Source organism: Terrapene carolina, unplaced genomic scaffold (assembly GCF_002925995.2).
Source record: "Terrapene carolina triunguis isolate 2854851 unplaced genomic scaffold, T_m_triunguis-2.0 Scaffold234, whole genome shotgun sequence".
Lineage (NCBI taxonomy): Eukaryota > Metazoa > Chordata > Testudines > Emydidae > Terrapene > Terrapene triunguis.
In genome coordinates, this window is record NW_020664585.1 from 12988995 (window position 1) to 13015170 (window position 26176).

The following is a 26176-nucleotide window of genomic DNA, read 5'->3' on the forward strand; positions in this document are numbered from 1 at the left end:
CTGTATGGAAACAGGAGGTGGATGGGGGGGTGGGGGAATGTGCTCATTTCCTCACCAGTATTAGCTGGAGTGTCCTTCGCCGTGTAAAATCACACTCAAAGGACCTAATTCCGAGGGCATTTAACATCAATGATAATAACAGGGTTCAAAAAAGAACTAGATAAATTCATGGAGGATAGGTCCATCAATGGCTATTAGCCAGGATGGGCAGGAATGGTGTCCCTAGCCTCTGTTTGCCAGAAACTGGGAATGGGCGACGGGATGGATCACTTGATGATTATCTGTTCTGTGGGCATCTGGCATTGGCCACTGTCCCTCTGGGGCACCTAGCATTGGCCCTGTTTAGCCTGATCCTGGCCTTAACTGTAACTTCCTTGGTGCTCTAAAATCCACCACCTTCTGAGACAAAAGAAGGCCAGAGGTACCTGGCAATACTGTTTGTGGGTATGTATGGCCGGCTAGCACTTCAACTGGAGACTGACTTTGTTTTTGACAATGAAAGTTTAGCTTCTGGAGCATAAGATGTGAGAGGTACTGGCAAGTCATACTGGTGCATACCAGCTGAATCTAATCCCTGAATGTGGGTAGCTTTAGAACTAAAATGGGAAAAGGCCCTTGAAATGAGGGTCAGTTGAGAAGTGTTGTGGTATTGGGCACTAGGCCTTTAAGGGCTGAGCTTCCCAGACAGAGAGTTTGGGCAGGGTGCTGTGAAGCAACACCTTAAGCACTGAGTGATCACTGACCACCACAGGTATGGGGTTTTTTTGGGGTTTTTTTTTTAAACTGCCTTCAGGCAGTCCATGGGATTTGGGGACTGATTTTCCTCTTGCTTACCTGGTGTAAATCAGGAGTAACTCCTCTGAAGTCAATGGGATCACATTAGTGTAAGTCTGGGGTAAGGTGTGGAGAAGGGAGGAGAACGGGGAGGGAGGAGTAAAATGAGAAGGGGCAATAGGCTCTTTGGGACAGGGACCATCTTTTTGTTGTGTGTTTGTACAGCACCTAGCACTATGGGGGTCTGGACCCATGACTGCGGCTGCTAGCCACTACCACAGTACAAATCATAATAACGAATAACAAATGGTGGGGGGAGTGGGAAATCTGGGACAACGGAGGAGTTGAAAGTGTTAAAAAAACCAATTTTCCCTCCAACCGTTTATCAGCCCATCTTGTCTCTCTCTCTCCCCACCTGCATTTTAAATGTGAATATTTAATTTAGAACGTCCGTGTAACAACACTACTGCAGTGAGGGTGCGCTTTGTTAACTGGGTAAGGAACACATCCTGGGCTGAATAAACTGAGGTCAACGGTGGCGGTGGCTACAGGAAATGAAGGCTTCTTTGACTGGTGTTTTGCTTCCACAAAGGAAACCAAGTCGTATCTCTTTAAAACATGAGTTATTCCTCTGCTGCTTCCCACTCACTGCAGCTGTCTGTGGCTAGAGAGCGAGGGGCAGGTCAGCCTTTGGGAGCTGACTGACAGCTTATTAAATTGATACTGAGTATTTCCCTGTTGGAGATGCACTCTTAGCAAAGAGGGAAATAAAGGTTCTTCTCGCTTCTAGGAAAGAGAGAAGAAAGGGCTGAGTTACATGCATCAGCCTGTCTCCCACCGATAGCAGGGAAAAAACAGTCCTTCCAATATCCTTTCAGCTGCTTGGTGGCAGGCAAGGAGCGTGTTAATTGAGCTTAGGGTGACCAGATGTCCTGATTTTATAGGGACAGTCCCGATTTTTGGGTCTTTTTCTTATATCGGTTCCTTTTACCCCCTACCCCCGTCCTGATTTTCTAGGGACAGTTCCGATTTTTAGATCTTTTTCTTATATAGGCTCCTTTCCTCTCTCTCCCCCCCCCCCGCCATCCCGATTTTTCACACTTGCTGTCTGGTCATCCTAATTGAGCTGTACTGGGGCTAATAAATAATGGAATGGCTGAAAGAGGGAGGCATCCCTTTGATCAGCAATGCAATAAGGTCAGACCTGCCTCCGCTAGCACTTAGAATCATAGAATCTCAGGGTTGGAAGGGACCTCAGGAGGTCATCTAGTCTAACCCCCTGCTCAAAGCAGGACCAATTCCCAGACTGCACTTGGGATTCCTGGGACGCTTTCTGCTAATAACACAAATAGAGCTGACTGGTCAGGTGTGAAATACCCACAAGCCTTGTCTGGAGTTGGGGTGGAGGTGACACCCACTGGTGCCCAGCCCAGCACCATTACCAACCCCTAGTGTAGACAGACAAAGCCGCAAGAAGCCAGGGTTTGCACTGGAGCAGCTTACCCCTACTTGAAACCAAGTAAGTTGTCCCGGTGCAAATCATAGCTTATAGACCGTGTTTGCACTGGCAGTACTGGTGGGTGAAATTGTGACAAATCCCCATAGCAGACAAGGCCCTTTGCATTCCAAATCCACAACTTTGAATCCTACCCAGTGTCCTTGGCTAACACTCTCCCTCTCTCTTTCTCTCCCCCTCCCCCCGCCCCCGCCTGCCCCTTTCCCCCTGCTCTGTTGCTTTGTGCCGATGTTGTGTAACTTTATCTAGTTTGTAAAGCCCTCGGGGTGACAGTGTCTATAAAAAAGTACGTTTATTATTATTGAAATTTGCAATTGGGGAAAAAACAAATGAAGTGCTGGCAAAAGCAAATTTTGCATTGTACTGTTCTGATGGTTTGCAGAAATCAGATACTGTGTAATTTTAATCACTCATGGGGAAAATGCAGTCTAGATTTTTTTTTTCAGTGTTCTGGCTAATTTCTAAAACATTGTTTTGGGCCACAGTTAGGTCACTCCCAGTATATGATCTTATCAAGTAGTGGAGTCTTCGTTAAAACCTCAGAGAGATGTCACAGTACTAGGTGCTGATTAGTCATTGCAAATAATTTATTTGACTAATATCTCCTCCCTTTTTCCCCCGTTGGCAAATTATCCACCAACAGGTCATGATTCAAATGAATGTATTTGCAGTTGTTCTGTGGATAGTTTATGTGAACTAACATTAGCCTATGGATTATTCACAAAGTGGTTTCAAAAAGTGCTTTTTGCTCATTACTTGCACTGTATAATTGCTCAGCTGAGTCATATGGTGGTGGTGTTTCCCAGTTGAATTCCCCTTTTCCCTTCACCAGTTACCCACAGAATCAATAATCATTCCAAACTCCTATGCCAAATATAGACAGAGCTTTTCCGAAGCACCACGCGAGTCCCATGTCCAGGGTGGCTATTTCGTAGCCCTAACATTGTGACGCTGTGGCTTTCAGCACATGGCCTTGTGAACAAAAACTCACTCGCTGTGATGTTTGCTGTTAAGAGGTTGTGAATGCCAGTGAGGCCAGTTAGTGGGGTTTTATTCACAGGAGGGCTTCCAAATGTTTTTGCGATAGTCATGTAGGTCTGGGGCCAACAAACTGGGCCTGATCCTTCATTTCATGCCCAGGAAAACTTCTGGTTCATTTGCTTGTGTTTTGGATCCTCAGTGTTACCACTTCAGTACTTAAAACTAAATGGGATGGTGCAGCTCAGAAGCACTAAGGCCTGATCCAAAAGCTGTTGAAGTCAATGGAAAGACTCCCATTGCCTTTGATGGGCTTTGGATCAGGTCCTAGTAGAGAACACAGCACTAAGAGCTTTGAATTCATGGGTTGTACAGGATTGCCGAGTTCCCAGACACTGGTTCTGTCGTAGGCATGAAGGGGCTCCTGAAAGAGAAACTCTGAGCCATCTGTGCCATATCATGCATATGCTTAAATAGCTAGGCCACATACGGGATCGTCATCAAAGCCTCTTCTGCTTAGCTAGAATGCTACTGAGTGGGGAGGCTGCTGGCATGAGGAGAAGGAAAGAACCCTGGTTTAGTTGCTGAATAGGGTAGGAGAGTGGTTCCCACCCTTTCTGAGCAATTGTATCAGCCTACCACAGCGGCACTGTGAGTGGGAGAACAGTGAACTCCGTGCCAGAGGTAAAAACCTAAGCCTCTTGGACCAGGGGTTGAGAACCACTGACAAAGGATACTGAAGGGCCAGAGAGAGCTTTCCCAGCCCAGATTCTGCTGCAAAAAGGCACCTGATATAAAAGCCTGACTCCCTCCTGGAGGAGGAGATGTCGACTCAATAAAAGTTCAAGTAAATAAAGTTAATGAGTGATTTGCTGTGATACATCATAGACAGTTCAGCTAATTCCTAAAACTTGTTTAGTAACCAGAGCTGATGGACCTGGAATTCGTCTCAGTGAGGGTGGGATGGAATAAAGATCAATATGTTTGTTCTCCTTTTGCATCTCCTTCCTTCCCCATTTATTGCAGTCAAATCAGCTTTTCAGGTCCAAATTATGGATGGGCAAACTTGTTCAGAGAAAACAAAACCCGCAAACCTCACCCAGAACATGAACTGTGTTATTTATTCCCAACGTCAAGGGCTAATTAGCATTTATTTATTTTAAGATATTTTTCATTTTCATGCACTGGAACTGGAAGCTAGAAAGTGTTTGGAAGTTCACTGACAAGCCTGTTCTTGTTCTCCAGCCCAATTTTGAATACTTTAGTTAGGTTTGTATATTTCAGTTCAGCATCTAAACCTATGCTTACCTAGACGAACCAGGCCTTGAGAGAGTCACTCCTGTTGGGCATTGCTGGATAGTCCAGTACTTGAATTCTTGAACTCTCCACATCTGGGGTCACGAGCTCTGCCTTGCTGGGCTCCTGGCTGCAATAAGGGCTCGGAAAGCATCTGTAACTCCCCAGCCAGAGATTTTCCTGATAGGGGAAATCCCCTGTGGGGGTAGAGTTAACATAACTGTCTTCTCTTTCTCTCTCAAACACACACACCCCATCCATCCATCCATCCATAATGGAGATGGGCAGACAAGGGGCATGGCTGGAGTATGCTGTGCTCCCGCAATGCTTATCTAGGAAATGTTTCCTGGAGAGCTGTTTCCTTCCGGCACAGTTTACAGCAGCCCCTGGGCTGCTTTAAACTACACCAGGGCTGGTGCCAAATTGGCCAGAGGATCAGGAAGCCACAACCAGTCCCTCCGGGCTGTGCCCAGCAGAACTTGGGCAGAGCAGTGAGCCGTGGCCTTGGTTTCCAATGTGGCCAGTGGAATGTGGTGTTAGGAGAGCTGGCTAGGTTTTCAATGTGGATTCAGTGGGCAAAGCTCTGCCCTTGCTTACAGGCACACAGCTCTTGTTGGCATCGCTGAATTCAGTGGGTGCATGGTTCCTCTTCTGAAGCATCTAGTTCTGGCCACTGTCAGCAACAGCATAGTGGCCTAGGTGGACCATGGGTCTGATTCTATATTCTTACATGGAGCTGTTACAGGAGGGGGAGCCCTTGGTGCACCAGACAAGGGGTGCAGGGGACAAGTCCTCTCCTTTTAACAGTCTCCTTGAATGTAGCCCTTGCACCCACAGATCTAGAGTTTGATCCGATGTCCTTTACTGGTGAGTTCAGGGCCTGGCTCAATAAATCTGACATTGTGCTCGAGGGTGTGTGTGGGGAGGAGGGTTAAACTACAAGGTAAGTACAAACCCGTTTGACTGACTTTCAAAATGGCAGATAGGATGTGGGCCAGCCCTGTACTCCCCATTCTCAAGAAAGGAGCCCAGGCAGCAGAGAGAGAACTAGGGAGAAGGCCTGTGAGCCAGGGGCACGTCAGCAGTTCTGAGATCACCTGGAAAAGAGACGAGTGTTGATGATGTCTCGTCATTTTCAGTCTTTTTATGGTTGGGAGAGGAGTCGCTCTCTTCCCTTCTTTCATTGCTGCTGCTGGAGCACCCTCTTGTCCCTGACTGCCCAAGGCGTCCCCTCCCACACGGAGTACGTGGAAGGAGATTGCACACTGGCTTGTTGATATAAATGAGGTTTGAATGAGCCTGTCAATTAACCTGAAAATTACAACGTTCAGTTACACCCCAGCCTGGCTCAGCCCTGGTGTCAGGAGGTACAGGTGCTGAGAGGTATTCCTGAGACTGGATCCAAACTCTTCTGCCAGCAGTTCCATACCATATGTTGCTATAGTAATGGCTTATTTTTTTATTGAATGGAACAATAAAGTGTTGTCTAAATCCCAGCCGATGGCATGAGTGCAAGCTGGGCTGCCAGAAGGCTACACTGATATATGTGCTGCTTCATTCTTGATGAGAGCATTAAACCCTCTATTTCCTAACAAACAGCTGCCTTTGCATGCATGAACAGGGAAAGACAAAACTCGCTCCGTGTTTGTCATAGCGATGGCTTCCAGGATATACTCTGTGACCTTTTAAAGTCATGGGCCCAGATTCTCTGTAGCATCCAGGGCAACTGTCAGGGAGCAGATTGCAACTCCCAAATTCCACCTTGGTATAAGCTAGAGCAGCCCCCAGGCTGCTGTGACTTACAGCAGCTGTCAGTGGTCCCCAAGAGACTGTCCACCAGCCTGGGGACAGCCGGAGCACAGATTGCCGTGGCCACTTCTCCTTCCCATCCCTGACATTGCCCCTTCCCTGAAGGCTGCAGAAAAGGTGGTATAGGAGCCGGCTCTATGTCTGCTAGGGGCTCTCCCAGACCGGGGAGGGTTATCTCCAACTGGAGAATGATGAGCAATGTCTATTCCCTTTCCACAGACAAGGCTAGAGAAGCTGGCCCATAGAGCCTGTCACCCAGACCAGCCTGCTAGTGAGTGAGGCTGCTGGATGAATTGTTGCTAACACGGCTTCAGGTAAGCGCAGTGCAGCGGGAGCAGGGTTTTCTAAAATGATTAGCTCTGTATTATTGCCTGGTTTTATACACTTGTGATGCAAGATCAAGCATGTTTATCTGACTATTTACATAACATCCCATGACCATTTCAGTAGAATGTGTGCTGGGACTTCCTTTTAAAAAAAAAAAACCCTAAAATGCTGGCCTAAGAAATTACCACTATGACAGCCAGCATTAGGCGTACCGAAGGCTGAGCAGACATTATCCAGTGAAACTGCTTTTTGATGGGAAATTGGGTTTTTGACTAAGTGGACTTTTTCATCGAAAGTGTCTGCTTTCTGTGGAAAATTTACTTTTTTTGGAGGGGCGGGGGTCAATACCCAATGGCCTGAAAATCAAAATACTTAGGTTTGGGGCTGAAATTTTTCAGTATTTTGAATTTCTGCCAAAATTTAGACATTTTCTGGCTTTGGCCAAAATTTTCCACCAGGAGGAAAGAAACATTCAATCAGTTCTAGGTAATCCCCTTCCCCCCACTAAATAGTCTCCCCCCGCCCCTCATAATAATAATACCACCACCCTGAGCTAGCACTTCTTATCAGTAGATCTCAAAGTGCTTTACAGAGGAGGTCAGCATCATTATCCCCATTTTACAGATGGGGAAAGTAAGGCTCAGAGAAGCCCAGGGTCAATAACTCAGTAGCAGAGCCAGGAATGGAAGCCAGGTCTTCCCAGTCCAGTGCACTGCCCCCTAGGCCGTACTGCCTGCCCTTTCTATGGCTGGACATTGAACTAAAAATTATAGACAAAGGCACAAAAACTTTTCCTTTCTTTGACTCATTCAGAGAGAAAACTTCCTTCCCTCTTGTAGACCAATCCTCAGCTGACTGGGTGTGCGATGCAGGGTTTTCACCATCTGCCTAAGCACCAGGGACCGATTCTCTGTTGCCCTGCCCCTTGTGTAATCATTGACTGCAGCGCAAAGTGGCTGTAGAATGTTCCCAATTCGCAACAGTCCTGCTTTATGCCCATTTTGCACTGCTGTAAATCCCTCTTCAAGGTGCAGGCAACGTAGAGTCAGGCCGCAGGTATTGGTCCTGCCCTCAGCAGGATGCAAGAGCTGATGGATGCAGCTCAATCCGATCATGTATGGCAAACCTTGTGTTCCCCCGGCTGCCCACAGCTGCCAGCTAACAAATGAGCAATGCTTCAGTCTCTGTATTCTCCCTGCCAGTTCTTCACTGATGGGGATGTACCATGTCCAACGGCATCAAAGGATGCTATGTTATACCACGAATGCTGGCACAGGAGCTGCTTTCTCAGAATTGTAGGTTGTGCCCTTCTGCATCACTGCTGTTGTTAATCTAATCGAATGTTTAAAAGGGAAAAAAGAAATCATTAGCAGTTGCATTAATGGCTACACAGAATTCTGCGCGCTGTATTAGCTTGGATTAAACGGCTGTTTGGATTCAAGTGAACTCCTCCCGCATGAGCTAATGGAATTGCTCCTTCAGTTCAGCAGCAGACGCAACCAAATTCCTGGTCCTAATTCAAGCTGCAGTTTCTCCTCCTAATGAATTAATCAACTGATTATGTGCAGATTGTATCACATTAGAGAGGTGTGTCAACCTTTGGGTGAAAATTATTGGTGCTTGTGAAAAAACATTACCTCGGGAGAACGTGTCCCTTGGGAGAAACACAGCATCACACCCTTTGCTATAATTAATCGGCCTTGTTCCTAGGGTCATTTGGTCTCACAAAACTCATTTAAAAAACTTAAGAAAAATCCAAATAACTGAAAGCAATTTCCCTATAATTAAGGGTTTGGGGTTTGTTTGTTTTTTAGCTTCCACTCTATTTAACTGTAGCACTGGAGATCAAATAAATCCTGATTGGGGCATTTGTACTGGACATTTAGGTTGTTGTAGGGGGTTTTTTTTACTCCTGTTGGCCATTAATCTTTTGAAAGCAAGTATCTGCATTTTCTTCTTCTGTGTTTGAAAAGATAAGGCACCGGTAGCTTTCGGTGCCTTTTAAGGCATTTGTTTTTCATTGTCTTGTTTGCTAGCAGCTTCTTACTGAAATTTTGCTTGGGGAGAGAGAGAGCTGTATGAATAAATGATGTTTTAGTTCTCTGGCTGTTCTGAAAAGTAAAAAAAAAATATTCATTTCAGGTCAACCTGAAAATTTTCAATGAACCAAAAAGAGAAAATAAAATTAATTTAGGCTTGTTTTCTTCTCGAACTGTTGGTTTTTTTAAGTAAAATTGAAGTAAAATTTGAAACAAAATGTCTTTTGGGATCAATAAATCAAAGTATTTGGTTTGGGAAATGTTGAAATGAAACCCATTTTTTCAGATTTTTTTCCTAAGTTTTTTTCCAACTGGAACAATTTGATGAATTTGACACAAATCAGTGTTTTGGCTGACTTGAATCTGCATTTTTATCTGAAAAATTTCATCCGGCTCTAAAAAGAGGGGGCAGAGTTAAGGAGATTGGAGAGTCCTAAAGTGCTACCTGTTGTTTGTTTCTTTTCCTCGTTTGGAGGAAGGCAGAGAGGGAAGGTTATGTTTCAAAGCTTTATTGAATGACATATATATTATATACACATAGAAATGGCACCATAACTGCAATGCATCAAAGGAGAGTTTTATTAACTGCTTAACTGTTGCAGAGAAGAGCAAATACATCAAGCAGACACAAACTGCGGTGCTGCCAGATGTTCTTCACATCCTGATGTTCTTTTGATTTTAGTAGCATCCATTTAATGCTTTGGTTTTTACAGATGCTAGAATAAGCTACCTGTTCAAGGTATCAGCACTGGCAGGTTTTAAGAAGCTTTGGATATCTGGCTTTCAGGAGCATTGTCAAAGCAAATAAATAAATAATTCTGGGAATGAGCATCCTAGGAATGCTATTAATAAATAATGGGAACTGAGGTTGGGATTGGTCATAGATATCTGCTAGTCGAGACGGAGTTTTGTTTGTGTTGCACTGGGGCAGGCTGCTGGGTTGTACTTTAAGATGCTGGTGTGGATTGTATGATTGTTTCCTGTCTTGAAAGTGAGTTCTGTTTCTCATTCTATCCCAGCAAGCAAAAATTTCTTATAAATACGATGGAGGTATGGGCGTACCTGGGTGTTCCAGTCACAAAGGTATTTTTAAAAAGTCCTGTACTCCTTGGTACTCCTTACAAAAGCAAAGCCTCTGTGATCATGTGCATGTGATACGAGTGAAAGGCAGCCTTTTCCAGGGAGTGGAATACTTATATATGTCTTGTTCCTTCCTACCTATGCATACAAGGAACTGAGTCAGCACGCACAGCAGCAGTCTGTACACACCAATGAGCCAAAGTTAAATTTGGGGATTTGTTCTAACAGCCTTGATGGTATCCCCTTTAAATGAATCAAAACAACAGGTAGCTTGGTTAATGTTTCAGTGATTCATGCAATCATTTATTAGAGGTGCTGTTTGGTGGAGCTTTTCATAAAATATTAACAAAATGAAGCGTTGAGCCGTAAAACATGTCTCGTCTCAAAGCAGGATGAGTGAAAATATCCGTATGATCCCCCAAAGAGTGATTTATCACGCAAGATTGTAAAGGTAAGTATAATTACACAGGCATATTATCTATGGGTACCTCTGCACGTATGGCAGCATGCAGAGTACAGACACTGCATGCCCAACTAGCATGGGTATAAATAGCAGTGTAGACATGGCTTAGGTGAATAGTGTCCGCCAGGCCTGAACCCCCTACACAGCTTTCTACATGTCCAAGAAAGGGCCTGCAAGGCTAGCACCTGGGACCATGGGCTGCTGGTGCTTCCACATCACCACTGGAAGACTCCTTTAAAGCTAGGTTCAGCAGGAAGTACCGCCCATCAGGGCCTGAGTGGCGGCTCTCACAGTCCACTGATTGGCTGATACTAGTATTTAAACTGGGAGCCAGCATGGGGTGTTGTCTGAGCAGCAACATGGACTGCCTGCCCGCTTCTGCTCCAGACCCTGCTTGCTGTAGACCTTAGATGCTGGCTTCCGCCCCTGGTTTGTCTTTGACTTTGCTATTCAATTGCTGTCTATCACCTGGTGCCCATCCCTGACTTTCTGGTGTCCTGACCTGGCTCCACTCTGACCCTGTTATCTGTCTGCCGCCTGCAACTTGGTGCCTGACCCTGACTTCCTGGCATTCTGACCCTTGACACCCTCACCTCTACATGGCTATTTCTAGCAGGTTGGATTCTTGATGCAGAGGAACCTTGGGGTAGGGGAAGGAGATTTTTCTGTTTACTTTTCTGGTTACGCTGGATTGTAATGGCCACCCTCTGACCCTCAAGGATCAATCACAAAACCGAGCAAAACCTTTTTGGGGGCTGTCGGATGATCCCACCAGGAAAACCACAGCGTTGAGAAATCATCCATAAAACAATAATAATCTTTACATCTGTTTCAAAATGAAGCATCTAATTGTGCTGCAGAGCAAAAGGTAAAAATAAAACTAAAGTATACAAGAAATGGAAGTGCAGTTCTAACCTAGACATTGACTCTACCAAGGGCATTGTGAAGTTTCATGTTTACTGGGATTGTCTTTTTGTTCTCTGGTTGCACATGCCCTGGCACAATGGGGTCCTGCTCCATGACTGGGGCTCCTATGCTAAACATGTAATAATATTGTCTGTCCTTATCTTCCAGATCAAATCAGTTTACAAGTAAAAGGATCTGAGATTCAAGCAGGGTGTTTTCCTGCCTTGTACATTGAAAAAAAAATTCCTGCAATTGGAGCTTTGTTGATAAGCATAAACCAGGCTCTGCTCCATCTGACTCTCCAATGTCTGTGCTGATTCTGCAGAACCAACAGAAATAAAAAGTAATGAAAGCTTATTTTTAGTTAGTAAAATGAGTGGTTCAAACCCTGGGAGCATCCTGGATGCACCCAGGGATCTGTGGAGTAACCATAGTCACATTGTTAATATAGTGAGTCACCTTTCCAAAAAACCCTGCATTTTAAACTGCGGTTGCTTTAAAACATCTTTCAGTAATGTATTGGTCACCAACCACAGCAGGATATGTAGGGGAAGAATACATTAAATCAAGCCAGTTAAAAATTATAGCATTTTCCTCCACCCTCAAAAAACATACTGAACCTATTGCCATAGAAGTGCTTTATTAAACTGTATCCCAGCAGGAACTGGTATAAAAGATGACACTTCTAAACCAAAAACTAAATCCTGATTCTAATGAAGTTCTGTGCTCTGCAGAGGATGGGAAAACGTTCACCTATAAATAAGCGAAGGCTGAAAAACACAGAGGAGGAATTAAAATAAGGGTTCTGCCTTAATTCCATCTTAATTAAAGGTCTGCTGTCAAATAAATTTTTAAATATAATGTAGCCTCTCTCACCCCTGCTCCTCATTGTTTATAATGTACCCTTCACCTCTTTCCCAATTAAGCCCATATTTCCCAATTTGAGGGAAGCATATTTTGTCCTTGCTCCCGGAGACAGTAATAACTGAGCAGAGTGAGGGTGATCGCATTGTGGCAGTGACAGCTGGCTGGGTAGCTGGGATCAATCAGAAAACAGATTGGGATTGTTTAGATAGTTGCTCTTAAGATTTTACAACTGTCTCTCTCTCTCTATGTATGTACAGCACCTCGCACAACAGACCCTCGGTCTCAGGGTATGCCTATGCTGCAATGATTGCAGCTCAGGGAGGCATACCTGTGCTAGCTTTAATCTAGCCAGCACAGGTACTAGTAGCAGTGAAGCCATGGTAGCACTACCTTCAGCACAGGCTGCAGCAAGGCCGCCTAGAACAGTGGGTAATCACTCAGGCAGCTAGTCAGGGCTGAAGGCCACGTGGCTGCGGCTTCACTGCTACCCGTACCTGAGCAAAAGCTAGCTTGATGATGTCTGTACCAGCTGCAAACGCACACACCTCCCAACACACAATGCAGTACAGACATACCCTCAGTCGGGGGCCCTGGGCTCTACTCTAAAAAACAAATAATTCCCATTGATCTCCACCATTTCTTTTTCTACTGGTTAATATAAGACCCGTCCTCTCTCCTGCCTGGAATCTTAATCCCCTGTCTCAAGGATTTAAAATGTTTTGATATCCTGCCTCTCCACCTTAGACCCAGCCTGGCTCCAGCAGTTCCCCTGCTGGGTGGAATGTGATTCCCCGCTCCATCCTGGGGATGGCTAGGGAGCCAGTACAATGTTTCATCAATAAACACAATGCCTCCATTTTGAAGGGAAGTCTCCATGCCAGTCGTCTGCTCAGCACCGAACAGCCAGGGGCCCAATAGAAGTTAGGGTTCGGCTGAGCGAAAACGTCTTTGGACATTACACAGTGCCACACAGGCACTTGTTACTTTTCTTTTCTTTTCTTTTCCAAGCATGAAAACAATGGCAGAGTCTTTAAATCTTTTATCAGCAATGAAGCTGGATCATCTGGATTCTTTTCCATTTGTTCCCCCAAACGTCTTTTTGTCTGTCTATGTAAACTCTTGGAACCAGGGGGAAAGATTCTCCCTGGGTAGTGACAGCTTTGAAAATGAATGGGGTGCACTATTTATTATTGGCATTATAGTACCTGGGGCTCTTGTGCTAGGTGCTGTACTTACACACAGTAAGAGACCGTCGCTGCTCAGAGGAGTTTAGAGTCTAGACAAAAGGTGGAAGACAAGGAATTGCAATTATGCCCCTTTTACAGATAAAGAAATGAGACAGAGAGACAGCATAAATGATTTGCTCACACTCGCACAGAGAAGTTTTTCTAGAGCTTGGAACCGAACCCAAATCTCCTGAGTCCTAGCCCAAGATCTTTATATAACAAAGCCACCTTCCTCTCTTAGCCAGTGAAGTGTTAGTTATGCTCTTCTCGTGTCATCTTGGAGCAGATGGTGGGGTCAGTTGCAGAGCTGGTTGGGAATTTTTCAAGAAAATATTTTTTCATCAAAGAATGTCAATTAGTTGAAACTGAAACTTTTAGTGGGAAAGAGTTGGTTTCAGTGAAGTTCTCAACTTGAAAATGTTTTTGAATAAAAACTTCAGGTTTTCAGAACATGCTGTTTTGGCATTTTTGACATGAAAAAATCCAATTTTCCACTTTGAGACAACTCTTTGTTTTGAAATAAGCTAACGAAATTAAAATAAAACATTGCAAAAGTATTGAAATGTTTTGACCCGAACTTATTCTTTTGGAGGTGTGTTTTGTTTTGTTTTTTGTTTTTTTTTTTGGTTAGAAAACATTTTTGAGCTTTTGAATTTTTGTCCCAATTCAGGACAAATCTCAAGAAATCTTTGAGGAAGGGAAAATAGTTTCCCACCCACTTCTATTCAATTGTCATTTTCTCCAAATCCAGTTTCTCTTCCCCTAGCCTAGACAAATTAAGAACAGTGAGGGAGGGAGAAGTTACATCTTCTGTTTGAAGAGATGGTGGCATCCATCCTTGGCAAGGGCGTCTCAAGCATGAATCACTGTAGGATGCTGCACACCATACTTGGTATAGAGCAGCTGGGGACAGGAAAACTAGTAGCATGGATTGTCCTTAAATCTAGAATGAAAATAATCTAGATTGAGCATTGTGAGTAAGCCCTGAGAAAGTCATTGGTGGGTCTTGCCACTCTTTAGGCAAAGCAGCAATAGGGCGTTTTTAGCTGCAGAGAGCTCCCACCGTTGTCCTAAATGTTTTGAAGCGCAAGATGATAAACTCTTTTTTAAAAAGATGAATAAAGTACAGTTATTGATATAGCTAAATCACTGAAGGCTTCCCCTGGACTGATCCCCTTCTCCAGCTCTTTCACCCACATCTACAAAGTTCTGTGCCCTTTTCTTTGCCTTTTGTCTTCCAGTGCATTCTCCAGGAGGGCAACAGGGAAGCTGATTTAGTTAGGTCTGCAGTGTACAAAAGGTTCTGCTACAACTAGGGGATAAATGATGCTGTCTCCATGGCTGTGGAGGAAACCAAATTAAACCCCACGGTCCCTGGCAGTCGACGGGCTGACGTTGGGCTCCATGTCACAGGCGATTTCTCAGGAGCAATTTGTGTAGCTAATTGCTGTCACCAATGTTTTTCCGATGCAAAGGGACAAATAAAGCAGCAGGAGCAAACACTGATGACAGCATTCAGCCCGGCTTTCAGACCACACTTCCCAGCAGACGGGCTAAGAGTTAAGTCTCTCTCACTGTGGTCTTTGGTAGCTAATATGTTCCTAGCAGTTGAGTTACTGAATCTGGGAGCTACATTTAAACAATGTGAAAAAGCAGCATAAGCCATTTTCCCTATTCTAATACTGTGCAATCGCGTTAAAATGAGCCAACCATGTACGAGGGCAAGGAGACAACTGACTAGCCAGAGAGAGACCAGGAACCAGAGGCCTGGCTCTTTGAAAGAAATGGCTGATTTTGCTCTCATAGCAAGCATAAGAAAACCTACAAGGGAGTTGTGTAAGTGTGAGCCCACTTAACCCAGTGCATCAATAGGGGCTTGAGAACTCTCTGTCCTTGAAGGGTGTTGGGAAACTGGGCAGTCAAGCATCAGTGGTAAGCAGAAATTGACTCACAGCATTAATCTTACCAAAATAAGTTAATGGTGTATTGACCAAGGTAAAAGCCTAAATCAATGTCAGTTCTTAGTGGCGTGGTAGATCAATATGTCTTTTGATACTGATAAAAAACACAGGAGTCATGTATTCGCAATAATATAAAGTTCTTCTCTGCAGCTCCTTCTGCATTGACTGGAGACAAGAATGGGAGTAAATGGAAGGCCTCCTTGGAGATGATCAGGCACTGGGCAGAGAGGTGGTGGTTAGGTTTCTTATGGGCCATACTACTCTAGATTATAAAAAATATATGTGCTTGACTCTAAATACATACACTGAGGTCATTGGCAGAGAGGTGGTTAAACATGGGGGGAGAGAGGTGGGCGTAAACCCATCCACCGTTCCTCTTAAATAAATAAAAATCAGGACTGTCCTCTGAAAATCATGGGCAACTCTGAATGGTTTCGTTCTCCTCCACTGAACAAAGATTGACTTTTTCTTGTGCAGCAAGAGCCAGCGTAGCTGCCACTCATTTATACAATGTTCAGTCTGTGCCCGTTATTACCAGCAATTTTCATAGCAAGAATGCGGCACAGCTTTGAGAATCGAGTTTTTACATACAAGCTTGCAGTAGAGGGCTCGTTCATTGCTTCTTGGCATGTGGCACTAAACTGGTGGCTCTTGGTTTGGTTTTAGTTATTTCTTGGCAATGAGATGGAAGATATTTGGTTTTCTTTAAGAGCATTTAGTGTTCCTGCAAGATGCCGGAATGGCAGCTCTGACGTATTCTTTTTGTCCTCCTAATAGGAACAGTACGCACAGCCGCCCTGCCAGTGGGCTTTACCCTGTGCTAAAGGTAGCGGCTGAGAGGGGAAAGTCAATTTTCATGGACCATTCAGTTCTTGGTCTCTCTGCTGATCTCGCCAATAACACGGGAATTATAGCTGTAATGGAAAGTTCTTCATTAAGAGCCTGACGCAAAGCCCATTGGAGTCAATGGGGGACTTTCCACTGACTTTGGCTCAGGCCCTTGGGAATGTACGAAGACTCCCAAATTTATTTTGCATAGGTGACCAAAGAACCAACCACTTCTGGTCAGGGAAAGGGTTGAACAAGTAGCCTAGACTTGAAAGCTCCCTGTGCCATTATCAATGGGATATTATATTTTTAAAAGGGGTTTTTTTAAGTTTATATGTTTATATACACACACAAAGGCCATTGGTCTCCTGGAAATGGCCATTTTAGTGTGGGTCAAATTATTTTTGGCCTAAATCTGTTGAACAGTTTCCCATTCTGTGGCTCTTGATGCCTCAGAAGAAATAATATATGGAGATATACCCATCTCATAGAACTGGAAGGAACCCTGAAAGGTCATCAAGTCCAGCCCCCTGCCTTTACTAGCAGGACCAAGTACTGATTTTTGCCTCAGATCCCTAAGTGGCCCCCTCAAGGATTGAACTCACAACCCTGGGTTTAGCAGGCCAATGCTCAAACCACTGAACTAGCCTTCCCCCCGTTTATAAACTGTGCTGCTCATATCTCACTTTGGTGACATTCTTGTTCATGTTGCCTGTCAGCTGATTAGGAGAGTTGAAGAGAAGCTCTTTCAGTGTGTGTGACAGGATGGTTTCCCTGGAAGCCCGTTGTAATTTTGTGTCTTCCTGAGTTTCCTCTGTTTAAGCTTTGGGCTCATCTGCTGGGGGTCTTGGATGATTGCGGCTACTCTGAGAGCTGCCTGGAAATTTAGCTAATTGGTAATCATTTCATAAATTGCCACCTGGTTCCTATTAAGGAGCCTGATCGAACTCCTACTCAAGCCACTGGAAAGACTCCCATTGACTTTAATGAGAGTTGGGTTGGACCCTAAATCAGATGATGGTGAAGATGAGATATAAAGCCACGTGAGCCTCTAATCTCTCTTCAGTGGAACTCACCAGCTTTGGTTTGCTTGAGTCTCAGTGAACCGCAGTGGCTGGTTTGCTTTTCATGGTTTTAATGATTTGAGGTTCCAAAACTCATCACAAAACTCGGAACAAAACAATGCAAACCCAAGTGAAGTGCATTGAATCCAAAAACACTGGGCTGTCTCCACCCCACCCGTGGCTCCCTAGCATCTCCCCACCTGCAGACATTTTCAGGGAGCAGATGAAGGCCCCTGTGCCCATCTTCAATCACTGGAGCCATGCCGTCTCCTCATCTGCAGTGTTTGGGGCACTAGCCTGCCACTCCCCAAACCCCCAAGATATCTTGCTTGGATGAACTGTCCGTTCCAGGTCCCACTGCTGCCTCTCCACTTTCAATCTACCTCTTTCCTAGGCTTGAGATGTTCCCTGAGTGCCCTCATGGTAAGAAAGCCCCGGTTTCCTGGTTATCAGGCAGTGTTTTCTAGGATGTCCCGGGCCCAAGAATAGAATAAGTCAGTAACAAGAAGGCAGTAGCAAGTCCCAGTGGAGTAACTGAGGCCCTGTTGCTAAAGGAAGGGTGAGTAGGCAGGCAGGCAGAAGTTTTACCCTGAGGATGTGGAGAGGAATGGGTCTACTTTGCCAATTCCAGCACCATCCAAACACTGTAGAGGAGAGGGTGGGACCCCAGGGAACCTAACTCCTGCCCCAAAGTCAGAACTATGTAGAGATGAAAAGCGGGTGAGTTCTATTTCGCTCTTTGTTATTCAGGTCCCTTAATCCTCAGCAAGTCTCCCCACAAACAGGTCTCTGCTAACAACCAACCGTCCAAAGGGAGACTAAAAGATAGCTGCATAGGCCCATATTTTATAGTTGCTGTTGCCATGATCAAAGATAGCTTGCAGCCGGATGGGAAAATTAAATGTCAGCATTGGAATGCATGAAGGTCACTGGATTCCATTACTTAAGTAATGTATACAGATCCATTCTGACACATTCATTTGTTAACATGGACCACAAAGCTCAATGAGGAACTCAGGTGTAGACATGTAAATGGGAAAGACTTCTCCATGCGGAACCGATGGGACCTTCAGACCCTGTCATTCTATCTTCTTTTATTTCCCCCTTCTCCTTGCTTTACAGGACTGGCTGACTAAATTTGGCTACCTGCCTCCTCCAGGCCCTGTCACAGGACAACTGCAGACCCAGGAAGAGCTTGCAAAAGCCATCACAGCCATGCAACAGTTTGGAGGCCTAGAAGCAACAGGGATACTAGGTCAGTCGAAAACAAGCACTTTCTTCTTCTGTTTCATTTTGATGATCAGCTGCAGAGATGTCTCTTAATAAGATTGGGGAGGGAGGTGCGTTCTCCTATACCACTGAGCCTGCAGAAGGATGACTGTGCCGGTCCCAGGAAGATCTGATGCGAGTGCAACAACGTACGGCCCAGTTTGCAGTTATAAGGAGTAATTACATGGCTCAGGTGCTTTGTTGCCTTGCGTTTTCAACAACCTGAGGCGGGCAATTATTTCACTAGCCCACATGCCCACGGGGTTCTCGTTGTGCTCAGAATAGCTCTTGATGGGTTTAAAAAAGGAGAGAAACCATCAGAACTGCCGGGTTGGTTGGGTTTTTTGAATCATTGATTACATCATCCAATTGAGGAAAAAAGAGCTAATTAATCGCCCAGATCCGTATATTGAACTAGTCTATTGTTATCCTTCTTTTTGACAAAGAGGGGTGGGGGGGGAAAGATTGTTTCTAAAAGTCCGACTCCCGACTGTTCTTTTTGTCTTTTTCTCCTGCTCATTATACTGGTTTGCATTGAATTATTTTTGAAGACCGCTAGGCTTTTTGGCTTTTCTCTTTGCTAAGAAAGCCAGAGCTATTGTCAGGCTCTCAGCCACAGCAGTTTGCAGCTGCAGAAGGATGGGCTCCTGGCTTAACCCCAGGGTTTAGGGGTTTGGGATTCTGTTCCTGGCGACTCTCTGTATGACTGGAGGCAAGTCCTTAACCTCTTTGCGCCTCGGTTTCCCTCTCGGTGACATTGGATTCATTAATGGTTGTGAAGTGAGAGCCTCAGAAGGAAGGAATGATAGACTTATGAAAGATTACTGTTGTTGTTGTTGTTGTTTAGATCCTGTGACGCTGAGCGCTCCTGTGTATCCTCGTGTTCCTCCGCCTCTTCAAGAAAAGTAGTTGCTCTAGTTAAAAACATAACAAGTCAATTATTTTCTTGCCTTATTTATTCCCACCCAAAGCAGTTCAGAGTCTTACTATTAGGTTCACCACACCTGAGCCCTCCAATAGACTTCTCCCTGAGCTCCAGGGATGGGATCTAGGAAACTGATCCAGCTCCTGTTGAAGTCAATGAAACGACTCCCTTGGAGTTCCATGGGAGTTGGATCAGACCCCCGAAGTGCAAGTCTCTTCCTGGCCTGTTGGCCTCATGCACTGCTGTGGAGTTGTCCAACCCTTTGCAAGTCCAGGTTGGCTGAACCCCACTCTTGCAATGTTGGGACTGGGTCAAGTGCATTCCCGTCCCGACGGTTCAATCAGCCCCACGAGGAATTAGCAGTAGGTGAGCATCAAATGATTCCATGGTGAAGTTTGGTCGACATAAGCACACACAAGACCGGGGCTGGGATTTTCAAAGTCGGTTCTGCTTTTCTCTGAATCTGAGAAGATTTGTTAGGGACAAGCAAACAGTTGTTTTCATTTTAAAAAGGAGGGGGGAAAGTATCATCGTAACCCTCCTAAAGTCTCCTTGTCTCTCCCTGCCTGGCCACAGTTCTTACACATAGAAACAACCTGCTGTGGTGAGGTCAGTTTGCTTTCACTGCCTTTATTTAGGAGAGAGTTAGCGAGAACCTGCTAATTAGCAGGCTCTCCTCCTTTGCCAAGTCCAGGCTGTGGCTTGGCAGCTCTCGGCAAGTCCTTCTCTGAGCAGCTGCTTCCCATGTCATTTAAACAGCTCTCTGTCCACGTTTCTTATCAGCTCATCACTGAGATGCTTGCTTTCCATTTTTAATTAAATACATGAAATTATCTTTCTTTCACATCTTATCAGAAACACCGAGAGGCCCAGGAGCAAGATGGATTTCTTGGTTTGGGGTTTTTGTGTGTGTGTGAAATTATGAGCATAGTTTAAAATGGACTTCACCGGCTTTTCCTTGTGAATTGGGGGTTTGTGTTTTGAGATTTTTGTTTTAAATAAAAATATTTAATTTCCCTTTTTTTAGAATAAAAGTGTAAGGCCAGATCTGTAAATTGGTACGTCCACAGAGTCCTGCTGGTTGTGGAGCCAGCCCTTGACAATTTTATTCCATTCCTAATAAAGAAACTTACTAATGAAGAAAAGAATATTAGTATCTTGCAAATCAATTTCCAGTCTAACATGACTATGGTATATTTGTATGCAAATACTACCCTGCTTTGCCAGGGGCGTGGTGGGAATCCAGATTAAAGAAGAGACTAAGGGCACGTCTACACAAATCAGCAATGTGCTCTACGGCAGTGTGATTTCTAAAATGCACTGAAGTGTTGAGCACTAACTGGTCCACGTAGACTGTGCAGGTGTGAACTAAAAGTTCCCTGGTGCACTTTAACGTGGGAAGAAATGTGCTGTCATCATTCTACCCTGGTGCCATTTGCCAAAGGGCGTGCATTATGAACAGGGCACCAGGGACGACAAGGCTCTTGGTTTCCTATTTCTCATCTTTTAAAATAGTACATAGCCAGTGTTAAGGCCAGGCCTAACCCATGCATTCAAAGAGGCTTTCCATTCCCGATACTTTCTTGTACCTTGCTTGCTAACTGCCTTGCTAACAACTTGGCTCCCCCCGCCCCCATAGGTGATTCTTGGGACAGATAAACCAGCCCTGCAACAGCATTTTTGCTCCAGTTGTGTCATTTTGGAAAATGAGACTTTGTCCTTATTTTGGGACTTGTTAATGATTACTGCTATCCTGTTTTGGGGGGCAGGGGTTTAATAGCCATAGCATAATAGCAATGCAATCCGCTCCATGATTGGGAACGTTCAGTGTCAGCACACACAATTATTCCAGCGTGTGCGTGTGTGGAGGTGGGGCATGGTCTCAGCTGCATAGCTGTTCCTAATCAACGATGAAGAACCTTGTTAATATCAGCAATCCGCCTGTGAGACACATCCCCTCGTCCCTGCTGCCCAGGCCGCGTACGGCACCAGATCGATTGGTGGTGGGGTAGAAAATGGCACCCAGTGCGCTGTAGAAGATCTAGAAGAAGAGTCATCAGTGCTATTTTCCCCATATAGTTTCTTTAGGCAAGGGAGATATTTCCCACTCCCTAACCCAGCCCTGGTTGCTGGGCATTTCCAATCGTGTTAAAAGTTACAGTCCGGATCAATACAGTTTTAAAAGCCTACGGCTCTGTCGACAGCCCTGTGGTGAGCAGAGTGAATGCTGGTACCGGTGAGATGGAAGAGCATTCCCTTCTAGGTCAGGGAGAGATTGAAATGGCCGCTGGCGTGTTTTAAGGGGAACATTATCACTGCTGCATTGCCACCATTTGCCTGATAAGCCCACCGCATTGCACGAAACCAAGGTGTCTGTAATGCTCATTCCCTCCCTCCCCTGTGCTCCCCTCAGTGTCGTAAGGAAAGGAAATTAATATTTTTACCACCCGGTTTCACCCTCTGAAAGCAGAGATGTTAGACCAATTTCCATCACAGTATTTCAAGGCGCTTTCTTTTTATGTGTGTTCTTCTTTGAAATCTAGATGAAGCTACACTGGAATTAATGAAGACACCTCGTTGCTCTCTACCTGATCTTGCTGAGTCAGAGACCAGAAAGAAGCGGCACACTCAGGCTGTGACAAAGTGGAATAAAAGGAACTTATCTTGGAGGTAGGCATTCATCTTTCACTATTTCAGTGTCACAACAAGGAATCAATCATAGACAGAGCTGAGTTAAATCAGGCTGGCAATGAGGTGGAACGTGGCTGTGTTAAAATGTGTTCTTTCATGCTCCCAGACCCCATCAAGCCAGGTTTTTAAACTATTCTTCGCACCTGCCCTAGTTGCAGTCTCGATTCCCAGTCCTACAGCAAACTGCAATAACAAACCCATATCTGATAGATCTGACGCAGGGAAGTAGCTGGGTTTCTTTAGCCGAGTTGCAGCGGTTGGGAGCTTATTTGTCTTGAATGCTTTGGGTTCCCGGCTTCCCTTTGTCAGACTCCAGCAGGTTTGGACCCGCCTGGATTCTCCTCCTGGTTAAGAGAGGAGGATGTATGAGCCTTTTTTGGACCCACAGATGATCTTTTCCCCCACCCCTTTCTCTCCCTTCCTTAAAAACCATGTGTAACCCACAGCCACTCAATGTGGCATTGTGTCTCCCTCGAGAGGTTGAGGAGCCTGCTACGGCCTTTGTTAATGGAGTCTTTTAGCTGAGGCAGCGTTTAGATCCAGAAGTCCCGGGTTCGAGCTTTGCTGTTGATAACCCACCCTGGGGGGCGTGATATTACACATATGGGATGCTCTTTACCTGTCTCCCCCGGTGGAGATTGGAAGCCTCGTGAGCCTTTTGGGACCCAGGGATGATTTCTTTCGCTTTCCTCCCCCACCCACCTCCTATTCTCTCCCCCCCCTCAAAGACTATGGATCATGCTGACTGTTCTTCAAACCATGACCAAAGAAAGCAGGATGCTGCTTTCCCTGCTCATTGACTTGCCTGTCAGGGGTTGCTGCAGAGTCCAACTAGCTGATCCTGCTATCCCAGAAACACGAGCTCGCAGCTTGTCGAGAACTCCCTGTTAATAAGGTCCAAGCTGAAAGGCACCAAGCCAGATGTAAACTTTGAGTCCACACGTATTAGTGTAACCACTAGCTATCTGGAGGAAGCCCATTCAGTAATAATGTACCTTGACCCAGCTACTGCAGTTGACAGGCGTTGAAACGGTGACATTAGGTGGAAAATTGCTTTATTTTTCAGCATTATCCAATGGGGATCTTATTTTGAGGGGTGATCTAAATAACTAACATTTAGCTGTTAATTTCAGCATAAAAAGCTCGTGGAGAGATTCTAAGAATGGGACCCTAAGGTGTTGCTATTAATTAATTCTTAGTGATCAAGAGAAGACCAGTGGGTAGAAGAGTGACCTCTTCTGGTTACCCAATATAAGAGCCCAGAATCATTTAAGACCTGTCTGCTTAAGAGACTACCTTACCCCTTAGCAGTTAAGATGAGTGACTGGGGTTCTCTTGATGTCTGTTCCAGAGAAAGAAATTCTCTTTGGGATGAATCAGTGGCGCTTTCTGCCTCTGACATTCTGCCAGACTCTCAGGGCCAGACCCTCAGCTGGTGTAAATTATGGAGCTCAGGGCCGGCTCCAGCTTTTTTGCTGCCCCAACCGGCGAAGAGAAAAAAAAATAAAAAAAAATAAAGCTGTGATCAGCGGCTGCTCTACCGCGTCGCTTCATTCTTCGGTGGCAATTCGGCGGCCGGTCCTTCCCTCCAAGAGGGACTGAGGGACCCGCCGCCAAAGACCCAGACGTGCCGCCCCTTTCCGTTGGCCGCCCCACGCACCTGCTTCCTGTGCTGGTGCCTGGAGCCGGCTCTGAGGGAGCTACACCAAAGGCTCTGACTCTGTTTGGTGACCTTCATGGCATCTACCAAAGCATCCTGGTACTGTGAGTCACTAGCACCAGGTTAGGGTGAGGAATGTAGAGAGGCAGTGGGCCTAAGCCAACCATTCAGTTGACTTGACCTGTCTGGCACGTGTCCATTTCAGATTCATTATGAGGTTTTGTGATGCGTCCGCAAAGGAGTCCATAAAAAGGCGTCACTGGGTTTGTGTCTTGAAATGGTTTAATGTTGGTGGTATAAAACTCCCATCTCCTGACAACTGGGTTAGACTTTTTCGCCGCCTTCTGCTCGATTCCAGTGGTCTGACTTATGTTCAACGGGGCTGTGTTTTATATTTGGAGGTTATCTAAGCATGGGAGAAGCCATGGCCACACAGGAATGATTATATGGTATTTATGCCCAACACTCAAGCCTGGCATTAAAATTTACCAGCCCAGGCACAAAATTCACTTGCTTTTACCACGATGATTGAGGATAATGAAAAAATGCTCATGCATCCAAAGAAATGGTGAGGCAGGATAAACAAGCCCGTGGGAGTTGTGCGAGGCTGCCCCACGGAGGGGCCTTTGGACTCCCCAGAAAGGGGCATCTGATATATTTTGTGATGATGGAAAAGCAAAGACATCAGGTTTAAAATGTGGAAACAAGATTTGAAGGTGATGCCGGTAAATCATGTCTCTCTGTGATTTATTCTCTGGTCCCTCCCCAGGTGCCTCTGTGCAGCCAAACCCAAGCAGTTAGAGGTCTCAGAATAGTGGGATAGGTGCTGCATACAATTGTAGGTCCATACATATGCGTCCTTCCAAGATATAGCCCACATGGTAAATTTCCAGCAGAATAAGACACACAACTCACCCTATTTTCAACAAGCTTTTGGCTGGAAAATGTAACCTCACATAGTTACCAAGACACTCAAAAAGTGTAATGCGCTCAAGCTGGGAATGAAATAAATTTGGGATTTATTTCTGATTTTTTCTGTTGAAATGACTTGAAAAACAATATTAACTGGAGCCCTACTTCCCATGGGGTAGCTCGTGTGGATTGGGCAGGGGAACTGGGGGTTGGTCTGTGGGGTAACAGTGCCCTCTGCTGGTGCTAGCCAAAGTTAATTCAAATGTCAATATGGCACAAGAGAGGGTTCATCATAACTGATAGAAATTAGAGAAAGGAACAGTGTATGTTATCATCTGCTGCCAGTTTCCTGAAGGATATTCCCCCCTGATTTTCAGCCTAAATGTCCCTTTGTTTAATATCATTTTATTACTTCCAGTTATACCTTATTGAAGGACAACTCATATAGGGAGTTTCCATAAGGAACTGCGATTGTTGCACTCTTCCCATAATGCGTTACATTTCTATTGCACTTTGCACCAGTGCTGCACAGTGAGTTAGTGATCAGTGATGAAAGGACTTGTGCTAACTTAGAGGGACTATATGGGCCCAAAGAGTTCAAGGTGTTAACATGACTCTGTTACTGTCTAGCACTGAGCAGGGTGAACCAAGGTTTGAGGTCTGGTATACGCAGAGCGTGGCCTGTTTAGTACCATGGCAAGCACACTGCTAAAGTTTGGAGATTTATGGGTTGGGATACATGAAAGAAAAGGAGCTAAAGCAAGTTTTAAAGCCCTTTAAAACTGAAATGGAATGATTATATAAAACAAACTTAACCAAAACCTATCAACGTTCTTTTTTAAAAAGTTAGTATTTTATTGGACAACCTTTCTTGGGGGGAGGGGAGGGAGAAAGGGGCTAGTTTTGTTGCTTAGTTCTGAGATGTGAAGGATGGTGTCATGACCCATGGGGGGGTCTCAAACCCAGGCCTGTAAGGGTGCTGAGAGCAGCCCCACTCCAACACTCCACCAAGCAGGCTGCTGAAATTAGCGTACCTCAGATACACAAAACCCAGCCCCAGTGGAAGGCTCCGCCCCGAGGTTTGATTGGCAGAGTCCCAGAGTGGCTGATTGGCCCACTGGCCCTACTTAATCCAACAACAGGCACAAGAAACCGAACTGGGCTCCACCATGCTGTGGACTGTGTGTGTCCTTGGCTTGATGTCCTGGCCTCTGACCCGTGGTTCCCAACCTCCAGTTTGTCATCTGCCTCTGGTTCCCCCCTGGTGGTTCTGATCTCATGTTTGTCTGCTGCTTCTGACCTGGTATCCTGACCCCGCTGACTCTTGACTCCTGTCTTGCAGCCTCTGGTTCTGACTACTAGGTCTGGCTACCCACCATCCAGCCGTGACAGATGGTCACTTTCTCTGCTTTTGACAAACAGAAAAGTGTGAGGGGAAAAGAGACAGGATAGTAAAGATGGAGAAATATGGTTTTTGTTGATATTCTTGAGGTTCTGGGTTGGCAGGTCAGCTGCAACAGCAGTTGCTCTGGGTTCTGGCTCATCTCCCGGTCTGGGACATCATCTGACTGGGCTGGTCTCTCTC

The 26176-nt window shown here is 45.3% G+C and overlaps 1 protein-coding gene across 1 annotated transcript in view; it reads left to right on the plus strand.

Annotated features, from left to right (window-relative positions):
• MMP17 (matrix metallopeptidase 17) overlaps positions 1-26176 on the plus strand; it is a 111305-nt gene that overhangs the window by 58310 nt on the left and 26819 nt on the right. Inside the window, exons 2-3 of the mRNA XM_026656940.1 lie at positions 18257-18389; positions 21872-21998. Coding sequence (XP_026512725.1) covers positions 18257-18389; positions 21872-21998 — 260 coding nt within the window. The remainder of the gene's footprint in view (positions 1-18256; positions 18390-21871; positions 21999-26176) is intronic.